This window comes from Sciurus vulgaris, assembly GCF_902686455.1.
Source record: "Sciurus vulgaris genome assembly, chromosome: 5".
NCBI lineage: Eukaryota > Metazoa > Chordata > Mammalia > Rodentia > Sciuridae > Sciurus > Sciurus vulgaris.
In genome coordinates this window covers 51,305,622-51,320,835 of record NC_136465.1, presented here as the reverse complement: position 1 = coordinate 51,320,835, position 15,214 = coordinate 51,305,622, and the positions used below count along the sequence as shown (strand labels likewise).

Sequence of the window (15,214 nt, the reverse complement as noted above, 5' to 3'; positions counted from 1 at the left end):
ATTCCAAATTTTTAAATCACTAGGATTTCTTATATGCTGTTCCAAATCCAAAGGCCAATTGAAATCATCTATGACACTAACAGAATGACAATGTGGATACTTCACAAATGAGAGTAATCTCAATTCAGCCCACTATGGAATTAACACATTTAAAATAAGACCACTCAGAATACCTATTGGAAAGCTCACAACAAGCGTTTGTGTTCAGCAGTGGTCTTTATGTGGTATGTGTTATGTATTAGGGCTGAAGATCAAAGTGGATTAAGGTTCACAGAAGTGAACAATTAACGAATTGCTGAGTATTTAAGGATATTTTCATTTCAATTTCTTTAACGAAGACTTTTGAACCTCAGAGGTCAAAATATCTAGTAAACTGAGGTCTAGTAAACCTCAGAGGTCAAAGTATCTAGTAAACTGAGCCCTCAAATATAAAATACAAAAATGTATAAAATGGAAATGCTTCTAGAGAGCAAAATTCATAATCAAAGCAGATTGTTTTATATGTGCTTCTGAAATAAAATGTTCTACTTGTTCTTTTCTATATATTCAGCTAACATTTGTATCACAAAACATTTTAAATAGGGTATGATAAAATTTAAACTATGCACTAAACTATGTACATTTTGAAGAAAGCACAAATAAATGAAATCTACCCAGATAAACTCAAAAGTATATTAAAAAAAGTTTCCATCTTTTTCTCCTGCCAATTTCCCTACTTTTGCCCACCTTCTAATGGGTGGCTCTAAGCAAGAAATTTAAAAATCAAATGCAAGATAATTACTCCTGAAAATCAAATGCGATTCAGTTAAGATTTTATGTGGACACCAGCACCCTTTGAATGCTTATGGATTCACAGCTCCCCCCACATAGGCCCCATTCTTAATACCACCCCACATCTCTCGTTCTTCATCTCACGTTTGCCATTTGGGGACTGTTGCATGCAGAGGACATATTATGGGATGATGGCAGCTGTGGCCTCTTTCTAGAACTTCTGTTATCTGGACTTGATGACAGTTACTTGCTCTCCCAAGGCCTTGGATGTTCTTGTGAGCCAGGACTCTGCTCGTGGCTCCTGCAGCGACCAGCTCTGGTCTTTGCCCAGGAGTTCACGATCAGTGACACTGAACAAACTAACGAGAATCCAAGCTGAGCTCTGTCTTCCCTGTTTCACTGATGACATCCCCCTGTGTGAAGGAGACTCATTTTAGGTGCTGACAAACTATCCTAATGCTACTTACTGTCATCCCCACGGACACAAAACTTATCATATGATTTGCATAGATAATTGAGGACAACAATAACACACGTTCATTCACGAAGGTCCTGTTACAAACTGGATATAAATCCCTTAATAACAACTTCTTTTTATAGTGTAAATATAAATACTGGGAAAATTATAATAAAAGAAAATTAATAGATTCGTTTTTTAAGTATTTTATACTTTTTGTCTATTTCTAGAAGTTGTCTAGACTTTAATGTTATTAGCAAAATTGGCATTATCAGTTATGATACTTTACACGTTAGTGTAAATGCTAATGTAGTTAGATAAGTAACAGTAACCTGGGAAAACCAAATTGGTGTTGGTTTTTAAGAGATCTTTCAACTAGGGTGAGAGTTTGCCTTTAAAAGGCTGCTAAAGTGCAGTTAATCATTAAAAAGACAGTATAACGTTTATTTAAAAGCAGTCCAAACGATTATGCCTACAGAAAAGTTAAAAGTATAAGGATTTATCAATCTTGTTTATCTTTTCAAAGAACCAATGCGTTGTTAGATTGATCCTTTATGCCATGTGCATGTACAAATATGTCACAATGAATCCCACTTTTATGTATAATTACAGTGCACCCATTGAAGGGAGACCAGGAGAGTAGAAGAAGGGGGTCAGGGGGCAGCAAGAGCACCAGGGGATGTAATTGATGAATAATTTATGATGAATCCCACTATTTTGTATAATTATAATGTACCAATAAAAACATAAAAATGTAAAAGCCTTTCCCTTGGAAATATGCATTTTTTTTCCTATGTTCCTACATATCACAATGAATTGATGAACTGAAGTGAGCTGCAATAAGGGGGAAAAAGTCGGTTTTCCCTTTTAATTTTTTTTTAAGCATTGGGATTGAACACAAGGGCACACCCTCTGCCACTGAGCCACATCTCAGCCCTTTTTATTTTTTATTTTGAGATCAGGTCTTGCTGAGGCTGGCCTCAAACTTGCAATTCTCCTGCCTCAGCCTCCTGATGGCCACTTTTCATTCTATAGTTCCATATTGTTTGAAATATTTCTATAAACATGTACTTTTTTAGTAATTCCTATTTTTATATTCTGTGGTACTAGGGGTGGAACCCAAGGGCCTCATGCATCTAGGCAAGTGCTCTACCACTGAGCTACAACCCCAGTCCCTTTGGCAAATTTTATATAACCAAAATTAGAAAAATAACAACAATGATTGATAAGAGCACCTCACACCTTTTCCTGCCCTCCTCACTTATCCTGGAGAGGCAGACGAGCAGAGAATTGGGGAGCAGGGCTTGGGGCCACACTGCCTATGCTGACACCTCAGTGTGACCATTCCTTGCTTGGGTAGCCTTGGGCATACTACTTAATCCTTCTATGCCTTGGTTTCCATATCTGTGAAACTGGGAGAATGTCAGTATCCACCTCGAAAGGTTCTTGGGAAGATTAAATGAACTAATATTAATTAAGCACTCCAAAGAGTACCCAGCAAATACTTGCCTACACGTTAGTTGTGAAGATTGGTTACCACGACAATGATTACCATGACTACGATGAGGAGGTAGACAGCATGAGATAAAGATTTGAATCCTGGTTCTATCACATGCTAACTGTATGATCTTTGGAAAATTACCTTAACTCCAGAAGCCTCAGTTTTCTCATCTATAAACTGGGAATAACTACCAGTTTCACAGGGTTACTATGGGAAGTTAATGATGTATTGTTCATGAATGAAGCACTAAGCACCAAGACTGGCACTCTGCATATACCTGGTAAATGGAAGTGATTTTTATAGTGAGAATTTGTAAAAATTGAGGTTTTTTCTTCTGTATATTGTAGCAAAAAAAGAAAAAAATAAGAAGTTGCTTTCCAATGAGGCCAATTCTTTGTGCAAGTCCCAGCTTTGTCTTAAGCATGCTGGCCCACTTAAAATACTCTTATAAATGCCACCTGGTCTAAACATTTGAAACCCCAATCATTTGCATTTAACTGGCATTTGCTTATAAACATAGTGGCTGGAATTTTAAAGTCATGGGTAAATTTAGATAACCATGTCTATCTTGTGGCTGCTGTATTCCCCAAGGTGCTGAGAGCAGAGCCTCGTGCACAGCAAGTACAAATGAGTTTTTCTCGAATGAGATGAATAAATGAAACTCGGGAAAATCCAGAAGTGCTTTTGCTTTGTTGAGGCTGGTGAGTGTTTCTGCATATAGAAGACCCATGGGGGGTATTTTGGAATTATCTCTAGATTCTGGGTTGACTTAGGCTATGTTAACTCTATTCTAGTCCTGGCTCCCCCTGCTTGACTTCAGATAATTCCCTGAAACTCATGGAGTCTATTTCTTCTTCATTAATCCTCAAAGCTCCTTACTGCTCCATTTGACCACCATGACAAGGAATTCCCTCTTATATAGCTTTAAGTTTTAAAACACTCAGCAGTGGTCCATATTAGAAATTTAAATTCATTTGGAACTTACCCTAAGGCATTAGAGTCACTTTGAACATCATGTATGGGGAGAAAAACCCTGACACAACCATATCTTTTAATTCCATCGAGATGATTTATTTATGTCTATTTCTACTTCCATGGTCAAGCCCTGGAACCCTGCAACGGGTTGGCTGGAACTCAGGGGCATGCCCCATTTGAGTCACGTGGTTAGCACACACTTGACTTCAATGCAAATCCGGAGTGGAAACAATGAGGGAGGCACAGGGTAAAAGAAGAATATGAAGCACGCATGTAAGGAAGGAAGGTCCTGTATTTGTGCACTGAGAAAGCAAAGTTTGAAAAGTAAAAGGTGTCATACTACAGAGCAGGAAAGACGGCTGATCAGGAGGGACAGTTTGAAGGAAGCAAATAGGCACATCCAGGTTCTGGCAGAGCTGGCAAACCCTGAGATGCTTTCCAGTCCCCACCCCCGACCCTGACATCATATACGAAAAGAGCTACCAGCTTTTCTGGAATTCCCTTGGTGACTCTGGGCTAAGCCTAGCAGTCCCATGAATGGACACTCCTCTGCTGGCAGAGGCCTACCTTGCAGTGTGTGGTGCTGACAGGAAGCCCAATGTTGGAGGCGATGACCACTGTGAATGCTGAGGCCAGTTCAATGGTGAAGCCGCTGCAGGAGGGAGCACAAGAAAGACATATCATAGGCGCTCTTTGTGTGGCCTCACTGACACCCTGTGGGTGCAAAGTCTCACCAGAACATTCTTTGGGTTGACTGCTGACTGGGCCAGACTGCCATTAGCAGAACAAGAAACTGCTGCATAACGGCAACAATTCACACTAAGACTTTGCATTATACTGTTGACAGTCTCAAACGGCCTTGTTTTTCTGATATGTTTTCAAAAAACCACACACTGCAGGAACTGGGTCAGAAATTCCTGCTGTGTAATAAGATGATAAATTAGTCATTTTTCTAAAGGGGCATAAGAAAAACTATGCTTTCATTTTTAAAATGTGTGCTTACTACAAAAAAGAGAGAAATCTTCTGAGATTACTAATGTTTTTTCAAAGCAATCTTCCAAAAGAATCTTGTTAAAATGAAGTTCAAGGGGGAAACTGAAAATTAGAAAAAATGCAAATGAAGATCTCTAGTATGTTTTAAAGTGAGAGAAAAGACTTCCTGTAATAGCACCAAATTTTAGCTGTATTCTGAAAGTTCCTAGTTTGCCATTTAACCCCTTACGTATCTAAAAGCTATCTAAGAGAACGACCACATGTAAGGCCTCCAGACCCCGCCTAGGACAGCAGGGGCACATACCCCATCTGGCTGAGCTAGCGGGAGGATACCCAAGGTAACTCCAGAAGGATGGCAGGTAAGAGCTGCTGTGGATGGAGCATTTTTTAGGAAAGGTTAGTACTACTTTGGATCTTTTTGCTGTTGTTGTTGTTGTTCTTTTTAGACATACGAGACAGTAGGGTGTATTTTGACACATTATACGTACATGAAGTATAACTTATTCTAATTAGGTTCCATTCTTGTAGTTGTACATCATGAGGAGTTACACTGGTTGTGTTTTCATATATGAACATGGGAAAGTTACATCCAATTCATTCTGTCTTTCCCATTCCCATCTTCCCTCCATTCCCTCCATTCCCCTTTGTCTAATCCAATGAACTTCTCATCTTCCCCTCTCTACCCTCCCTTCTTGTGGATTAGCATCCACATATCAGAGAGGACATTCAGCCTTTGTTTTTTTTGGGACTGGCTTATTTCATTTAGCATAATATTCTCCAGTTCCATCCATTTACCAACAAATGCCATAGTTTCATTCTTCTTTATGGCTATTATTCCATGTGTATAGATACGACATTTTCTTTATCCATTCATCTGATGTAGGGCACCTAGGTTGGTTCCATAGCTCAGCTATTATGAGTTGAGCTGCTATAAACATTGAACAAGAAGTAAAATCAAGAATCAATAAACAGGATGGTATCAAACTAAAAAACTTCTTCACAGCAAAGGAAACCATCAGGAATGTGAACAGAGAGCCAACAGAATGGGAGAAAATCTTTATGACCTGTACCTCAGATAAAGCATTAATCTCCAGGATATATAAAGAACTCAAAACACTTAACACAAAAAACAAAAACAAAAACACAAAGAACCCAATCAATACATGGACAAAGAAACTGAAGAGGCACTTCAGAGAAGAAGAAATATGAATGATCAAAAAATAACATGATGTTGAAAAAAAAAGTTCAACATCTGTAGCAATTAAAGAAATGCAAATTAAAATTTCACTGGGATTCTATCTCACTCTAGTCACAATGGCAATTATACAAGCAACAGTAAATATTGGTGAGGATGTGGGGAAAAAGCTACATTAATACATTGTTGGTGGGACTGCAAATTGGTACAACCACTCTGGAAAGCAGTATGGAGAGTCCTCAATAAACTTGGAATGGAACCACCATTTGACCCAGCTATCCCACTCCCTGGTTTATACCAAAAGGACTTAAAGTCCGCATACTACAGTGAGTGAGGCAGCCACATCAATGTTTATACTTTGGATCTTGAATGTCTTTCAAAGGTCCATGCATTAAAGGTTTGATCCCCAGGAGAGTCTATTGGGAGGTGGTAGAACTTTTGGGAGATGGGACCTGGTTGGAAATCCTTAGGTCACTGGGGGTGTGCCCTTGAAAGGGATGTTGTGACCCTAGCTGCTTCTTTCTCTCTGCTCCCTGGCTTGAGAAGTGAGAGGGTTTTTTCTGCTGTGTGTTCCAGTCATGAAGTGCCCAAAGCAATGAGGCCAACCTGTGATGGACTAGCACCTCTAAAACTGTGAGCCAAAATAAATCTTTTCTAAGTAGGTTATCTCAGATATTTTATCTGCTTTGTTTTTGTGGTGCTAGGGAATGAGCCCAGGGTCTCATGCAGGCTAGGTAAGTGCTCTGCCACTAAGCTGCCTCTCCAGCCCAATTATCTCAGGTGTTTTGTTAGAGTGATGGAAAGCTGACTAACAGAAAAGAAGTCAGATGCAAGCTGACAGCAGCTTCCCTAGAACAGGTAGAGCTGATGTGCACAAGGAATTCTGGGAAAGACGGGCCCCAGGGACTGGTGCTGTTTGCCCCGCCCTCCCTCCACTTGCTCTCCAGGGCTTCACAATGGGAAAGACCAACAGTGGAAGTAGGCTGAGGGCTGCAACAGGCTTCCCATTCCCTCCCTCCTGCTCTGCTTCAACTTCTGCTTCCCTCTCAACCTTCCTATCCCTTATCTCAGTGCCACTGTAGATGGGGCAGGGGAGTGTAGTGAGAGAGGGGGATGGCCAGTGGTGAGCAAAGGTGGGAGAGGGGGTCAGTCTTGTCCTCTGCCCTTTCCTCACTGTGACCACTGATGGTGGAGTGCTCTCAAACACCAACTCAGGCTTGACTGCAGACCTCAGCAGCCAAGCCCTGTCAGCTCAACCCGTCAGCTTACCTGGAAGGTGTGATTGGAGTGAGGTCTTTCCCCATGGTCTGGATCACTCTTCTTCCCCAAACCCAGAGACCTGTACAAATTCCAACTCCTCCATAAAACAGCAGCCAGACAGGAGTAGCTGCTTCTTGCATTACTCCACCTTGCTCATAAATCAGCCACAAAGCTACCAGGGGACCAATGGCATTACTGGAAAGAAAGAGATTAATTACACATGCACATGGCACTATACACAATATACAGTGACTTCTCTGTCTCAAGAATTAGTCTTTCTTAATTTATGGCTTATCTGCATAATCTAGTGATGATAAAACTATTTTCTGTATAGTCAAACATAACATGAAATTACCGTCAGTTATTTTTAAGTGTACAGTTTAGTAATTTTGAGTATACTTACCTGCTGTGAAATCAATCTCTAGAACTTTTTCATCTTGCAAATTTAAAACTCTATACCCATTAAACAACCCTGCGCCCCTCCCCACAACTACTGGCAACTGCCATTCTACTTTCTGGTTCTGATTTTGACTATTTCAGATGCCTCAGATAAGTGGAATTTTACTGTATTTATCTCTTTGTTCAGGTTTATTTCACTTATGTCTTCGAGGTTAATTCATGATGTAGCATGTGATAGGATTTCCTTTTTTTTAAGTCTGAATACTATTCCATTGTATTTATAAGTCACATATTGTGTAATCATTTATTCCTTATTGGGTATTTATTTTGCTTCTAACTCTTGGCTATTGTGAACAGGGCTGCTTTGACCATGTGTGCGCAAATTATCTCTGAGACTCTGCTTTAAATTCTTTGGGATATGTACCCAGAAGTGGGATTGTTAGATCAAATGAAAATTCTGTTTTTAAATATTTGAGAGTCCCCATTCTGTTTTCCATAGTGGTTACACCATTTTATATTCACAACAAGAGAGCACAAAGGTTCTAACTGTTCCACATCCTTGCCAATGCTTCTTTTTTTTTCCCCTGACAGTAGACAGCCTAATGGGGTGTGATTTATTAATTCTTGTTAAAGTTCTGAAAAATCACAGGAAGTGGGCATAATAACCAAGGTCTGTTTTTCTTCTTTTTTTCCCCCTCAGATTTCTTTCCATTTCCACTGCCACATCTGCTACTGCTACTAGTACTGGCTCCTGGTTTTCGATAGACCTGTCTGGTTCCACACGATGAAATCACAAACATTAATGCTCACCATTAATTCACACAAACACCCTGCAAACGAGGCACCATCCCTTTCTTTTCCTGATGCAGAAACAAAAGCCAAGGTCATGCTGCTGGCAGGAAGCAGGACTGAAGCATGAACTCAGCTCACTCAGGCACTCACACACTTTCCCTGGACATGCTACTGTCCCTCAGGCCTTAGGCAGCCCTGCAGAGGACTAATATAGGGGTTTTTCTTTTTGGTGGGGTGGGTTCTGGGGATTGAACCCAGGAGTGCCTAGCCACTAAGCAAATCCCCATCTCTTTAAAAAAAATATTTTATTTACAGACAGCACCTCACTGAGTTGCTTAGTGCCTTGCTAAATTGCTGAGGCTGGCTTGGAACTCATGATCCTCCTGTCTCAGACTCCTGAGCCACTGGGATTACAGGCATGTGCCACCATGCCCAGCACATGTGGGATTTTAATGACCCTGCTAGCTCTGGTTTCCTCCTGCAGTCCAGCTGTGCGGACAGAACATAGGTTGAGTCACAAAGAAATAGCTCCCATGTCTGCCTCTTTTTAGCTATGTGATGTTGGGCAAGTACCTTTCTGAGCTTCAAATTCTGTCTTTGAAGGTTACTGCTTACCTGGCTCAAAGGGTTGTTCTGAAGAGGATTAGCGCAAGTTAGAAAGGATCGGTATGGAGGTCTGATGCAATCTTTTATTGAATGAATAGAAGCCCTTCTTCATAGTTTGTTTATGGTTTCTAGAACCTGGCTTTGATCAGGAGACATCCTGCTCAAAGTCTCAAAACCAGAACCAAATTGCAAGCAAGTGCTCCAAACTCTGGTCATCTGCAGCACTGACCACCTGGACTCTTCCTCTGAACTTGAAATACTGTTTTGGGGTAGTTGTTACTTTTTCATATATATGTTTGTCTAATCTCCCTAACTACAGTTTAATCTCCTAGAAGTTAGGGTCCAATTCATAACACCCTGTCAGATCAGGCCTCCAATGAAGAATTCTCACAGGTGAGGAGGACTGCTGTGGTGTGAGAGGCACGCAAAAATTAAGATAGGACAGAACATGGAACCCCAACTAAAATCCCATGGAGACACCCACAGGACACCCAGCAGAGCAGAGGATGCCCAGGCTTGTCTGGCTTCAAGACTTCTTTCAAAAAGAATAGAAATGAAGTTTCACATGCATAGGATAGGTACAGGCACCCATGGAGAATTCAATCATGGGGCAGTAAAAAAGAGGCAGCATGTTGTCCCAATTTGGACAAAAACATGAGCCCTGCGTGATAATGATAATAATAGGATTGGTGACAATGGATGGGTGCTGATTATATGAGGAAAACAGTCAAAATATTACATCATTCTCATAGAAACCCTATGAATTTAGAACTAGCTTGACCCTATATTACAGATTGGGAAACTCAGGCTTTGGGGCATGTGACTTGTCTAGGGCCGACGCATCTAGAAGAGAATGAAGACTCAAAGTTGGGGCCCTTGGATTCTAGCAGACTTTGCTGCTTCCTCCAGAGTAAAAGCTGGGACTGAGCCAAGGGAGTCTGAGGTAGGAGGTCACACCCTCCCCCACCCTGACTCCCTCTGTTGTGGGAAGAAATGCCTGCTGCATAATCACACTGAAAGCTATGACTTAAAGTCACACCAGGCAGCTACAGAGTCTGTGTACGTGTAGTGGGGAAGACTACAGAGATCACAGGTGGTGTTGACCCTGCTCACAAGATGCCACTGATGGAAAAGGGCTCAGTTACTTGATTTTTCCCAGACCTTGTAGTTCAACTGTCCTCTTGCCCAGTGTGTCCAATCTGGAAAGACTCCTGGGGGCTGTTGCTGCATCAGTGACCAGCAGCAGTCCTCCTGGGTAGGCCTCCGTGGATCTGCACAACCCCTCCTAAATGTCCCCAGCTGGGACTCTGGAACCACAAACACTGGCTGCTGCTGCTCCAATGCAATCGCAGGCCAGCAGTCCCGGGGGTACAGCCTGGCTCTCCTCACATCAGACTCTAGCCAGTGTGACATCTGTCATACCTTTGCATGTGCTAACACTGACACCACAGTTGTCACTAGGAACAACTGACGTGTTATTGCCACTGGATTCTGGGTGCTGGGTTTTTTTATTTTACGTGAGAAAAATCTAGGCAAGAAGGCTTAAATATATAACATTTCCTCCAAGTCAAATGCCTATGCCCATTTTCTGCTTTGAAACCTCCGGTTCAACCTCCAAAACCCTGTTTCAATGCAATCCACCTGCCTCGGTCTCCTGAGTAGCAGGGACTGCAGGTGTGCACTATTGCACCCAGAAGACAGAAATTCCTTTCTGTGTTTATGGGGCCCTATGTATTTCAGGCCTGACTGACTTGCTGACTATAGAGTCTCCGCTCTCTCCTCTCAGGTCTCTTGCTCTTCCTAGAATATTCCAGGGATTCTCTGTCTTTGGCCTTTGCACCTGCTGTTCCCTCTTCCCATGACATTCACCTGGCTGGCTCCCTTGCCTCCTTCAGACCTGGCTCCACGAGCTCCTCCCTGCACACCTTCCTACCACTGCAACGTTCTGACAGTCCCCCTTTCTACTTGATTGTTCTCTTTAACCTTCATCATTATCCAGCACACTATGCAGGCTACTTCTGTGTCTGTTATCAGTGCACTCCTCCCCCAGCAGCAGTGAGCTTTGTTTGTGTTGTCCACTGCCGTATTCTGGAACCCGACAGACCCTCAATATGTACTTGTGAAACAAAAGGAACATACTTACCTCACATCATTGCCACCATGAGCAAAGGACCCAAAACAGGCAGTGAGGACTTGCAGAAAATGGAACAGGAGATGGACCTCAGCAGTGTCTTTCTCTTCCTTTTCTTCTTCTGCAGGGTCCTCTCGAGGCTGGTCAGGATCTGTCAGCTCGGATGCTAGCTTCATTTCCACACCACCCTCCTCTGCTTCAATCTCAGCTTCTGCAACCGCATTGCAGTAGCTGGAGTAGCTGTCATAGCGAAGTCTCTTCTTAGAATAGGACACGGTGTCACCCACCAGCTTCTCACTATCTTCTGGGGCAGAGGACGAGTCAGCAGCTTTGAAAGTGGAGTGAACCGGCATCCCACAAATGGCTGCGGTATAGCAAGTGTAACTGTTGTTTCGTCGCAGGAGCCTGTAGTTGTTTTCCTGGGCAGGCTTCTCCTCGGGGCCCCTGTCAATGTGAATTTTGTGCAGCAAGTCTTTGTAGAGCCCCGAGTCTTTGTGTACAGTGTGGTACACATGACCGTCACTCCTTGTGTGGCCATCAAAGCCAAATGTGCCATTGGAGATCGGTGATTTTACAGAACCATGAGTCATGGAAAGTGCCCTTCCTGAAAAGGATTTTTAAAGATCTTTTTTAGGAACTAGAGGTGTGGCTCAGTGGTAAGAGTGCATGCTTAACATGGAAAGGCCCTGGGTTCCATCCCTGGCATCAATCAAACAGAACGCTTTATTTTTTAGCCTCTTGAATATAAATCATGTCTGCAAAGAAATACTCCCTACCATTTCCTGGCATTGATCCTGGAAGGTTGGAATATGGGTAATTTAAATTCTTTTCTATTTGCTTCATTTTCTAACTATGATGTACGTGTAACAGGGTTAAAATGAAAAAATACAAACTTGGAAACATATAACAAAAGGGTACAACATGGTCAAAATGATGTTAAGTTCTTCTAAAAAGTATCTTCCAGAAATTACTATAGCACTTTTTTCTAGCACTCTTCTAGATATGCATAAAGGAAGAATAAGGAATTTTAGAAGAAATTCACAGGGGTATGGTGATGCACACCTATAATCCCAGTGACCAGGGAGGCTAAGGCAAGAGGGTCACAAGTTTGAGGCCAGCCTCAGCAACTTAAGACCCTGTCTCAAAAGAAAAATAAAAAGGTCTGGGGATGTAGCTCAGGGGTAAAGCATCCCTGGAGCCAATCCCCAGTACTACCATACCACAAGAGGAAAAAAAAGAAAAGGAAGGAAAAACTTGATATGAGACAAGACCCAGTTCATGTTAGGTAGTGTACTATGTGCTCTTAACAGTGGGAGGCAGTATGTGTCTCCCAGACCAGCAGGACAAAAATAATTTGCTCAGTGGTAAAACATGTGTTCACCAAGCAGGAGGCACTGGGTTTGATCCCTAGCACTACACACAAGAAAACCAAAAACAATTTGTTTTCTTTGGGCTGCACCTGAGAGTACACCTATGGAAAGCAGGTGCTGGGGGCCCACCTTGCAGGAGGGGAAAGGCTGGACAGGCGTGAGTAGTCACTGTCCACTCATGTTATGAGGCTAAAGATTACCACAGGTGGTTTGGGTGGTTTCTAAGGTTTCTATGATTCTTTGATAGGACCATGTCCTTGGTTCCAACCTCAGCTTTCACTTCACGTTTTCCGTGAGGAAGGCATCCGCAGTAGCTGAGTGAACCAGGCTTCAGCATTTGGGGAAGACTTGCACCGTAAGCTGAGTGAGTGCGGCGCAGCCAATTGCTGCGGAGGGCGCTTGGCACCTCAGATAAGAATAAAGAGCTCTGGGAAGAAAATCACAGGAGAGGAGACAGCCTGCTCTGGTGACTGGAATGGTTTCCTGAGGCCTCTCTAGCTTCTGGGTTTTCTCAAAACATAGAATTAAGGGGCAGAGATGCAGCACAGGGGTAAAGTGCAGGCTGAGTACATACGAAGCCTTGGGTTTAAATCCCAGCACTAACACCAAAAAACATAAAATTGGAGAAAACTTTTGGACCTGTGCCAGGCCTGGCTGGTCATGTGAGAAATGCCTCCGCACCTCAGGTAACCCCAAGCTCTTCAGGCTAGTCTTACCATAGGAGACGCGTGGGTGATTCCCTGCAGATGTGCCTTCTGAGGTTCCAGATGCCTCCCCAGTCGACCCTGTGAGAGGGACTGTGCTGTCATCGTTTGCCTTGACACCTGGGAGTTCTTTAAAGACAGGGGACTCCGCTTCTTGGACTTTATTGAGGCTTTCATCAGATACTCGTGATAAAGCACCTTCTTTTTGTAATTTCCCTAGGGAAAACAGAATCATAATTGCAACTTTTGGAAGAGAATTCCTGTTATTGAAAAGTGAATATTAAAACGTGAATATATTTCTATGCTTTAGCACTTACTTTGGAAAAAAATAAGGTATAGCTAGCCTGAGAAAGTAGAAAGTTTAATTATTGGTAAAACTCTAGCTGGCAAATTAAGATACTAAAGAAAAAGAAGAGCATTTAGAGGCTGAGTTACTACATCTAAAAACCTCAAAAAAGAGAGGGAGTTTAACTTGATCACCCAGATCTCTCCCAGGGACAATGTTCTGTAAATCCACAATCATCTAGACTGGCCTCCTATTTCCTTAAACTAACCTCAGAATCACTGAAAATTTCCAGTTTATCATTTTTGTCTTCATAGATATTGTTTTAGCATTTTTTATTTTCTTCTGGTCTATAAATTATTGGTTTCAGATTTCTTCATCTTACTAAATTTTATGAAACAAGAAAATAGTTTTTCCTTCAAAGGAATAGGAAGATCCTACTTACTTTAAAAAAAAAAAAATCCTTTACTTTAAAAAGAAACAAAGAAAGCGGTGGTAGGTGGCCCATGCCTGTAGTCCCAGCTACTCAGGAGGCTGAGGCTGGAGCATGGCTTGGGCCCAGGGGTTTGTGGCCAGTATGGACAACATAAAATAAAACAAAAAATAAACTATGGAATTTTAAGAAGCTACTTTAAAGCTCAAAGTATTATTTTTAATCAGATCTGATACATGGTGTTGCTAAATTATCATGCTGCTGAAAATTATCCTGAGCAAATCTCTAAGCTCTCACCTAAATAAATGAAATAGAAATAAACTTTCTGTTCCTCTTCTGGATACACTCACATATATCTATCTGTATCATCTATCTTTCTCTCTACCTAGACAGTCTGATATAGAGATTGATTTTTTTAAAAACTAAATTTGTTATGCCCCTCAGGAAACACATACACAAAAATATAAAATATACATAGGGCTGGAGGTGTGGCTCAGGGTCAGAATGCTTGCCTAGCATGAGTAAGGCCCTGAATTTGATCCCCCCCACCACTCACTGTAAAAAGAAAAAAAAAAATGTACCTAAAGATTGCTCATCTGAAGTTGTTTATAATCTAGAAAAGACAGTATTTGTAAAGATTATAATAACTATAATGAAAATTAACATTTATATAAGACAGGTATTATTATTTTTTCTCATTTTGATAATGAGCAAACTGAGGCACAGAGAGGTTAAGTCATTGGCCCCAGCTCACATAAGTAGTAAGTGGCATTTAAATTTAAGATTTAAATACAGGTAATAGCTCTGTGGTCCTGGTCCATACCCTTAACCACTAATCTGTACTTAAAATACACATATAAAAAGAATATTTCTTTTTTGAAATATTTAACATTTTTTTAAGTACTGAAATATCAAAATATACAGGATCAATTAAAAAAAAAAAAATTTTGTAGGAAGCCAGCCCCTTGGGGACAGTATCAATTTCCTGTTGTGATACTACAGCCAAAACCTGAAAAGCATGACATTAAGGTTTAATTATCAGGAAAAATATTTAAAAATCAAAGCATTTATGTATATTTCAGACTTCAACAGATTAAATCAGACAAACAGCATGAATAAAAGTGGCTCATCTCAGGCTAGTTGTCTGCATGAATACAGAAGGGAATGTTTATTTTTCAGGATAGGACAGGGCAGGAAGCAGCTCCATGGGAACAAGAAGCTGGATTTTAATCCACTAGTGATATGGTTTCACTAATTGGTTTTATGTTGTATGCATAAATGTGAATTTTAAAAAATTATTAGTTTTTAAATTTACATGCACTCATCTGACTGTGTAGACATCTG

At 41.4% G+C, this 15,214-nt stretch overlaps 1 protein-coding gene across 9 annotated transcripts in view; it reads right to left on the bottom strand.

The window, feature by feature from the left end:
* SLC20A2 (solute carrier family 20 member 2) overlaps positions 1-15,214 on the bottom strand; it is a 107,589-nt gene that overhangs the window by 15,617 nt on the left and 76,758 nt on the right. For all 9 annotated transcript variants that reach the window (XM_079142980.1, XM_079142979.1, XM_079142974.1 and 6 more), the window contains 4 exons: positions 13,167-13,370; positions 11,093-11,684; positions 7,162-7,347; positions 4,272-4,356 (listed from right to left, as the gene is read on the bottom strand). In XM_079142980.1, coding sequence (XP_078999106.1) covers positions 4,272-4,356; positions 7,162-7,347; positions 11,093-11,684; positions 13,167-13,370 — 1,067 coding nt within the window. The remainder of the gene's footprint in view (positions 1-4,271; positions 4,357-7,161; positions 7,348-11,092; positions 11,685-13,166; positions 13,371-15,214) is intronic.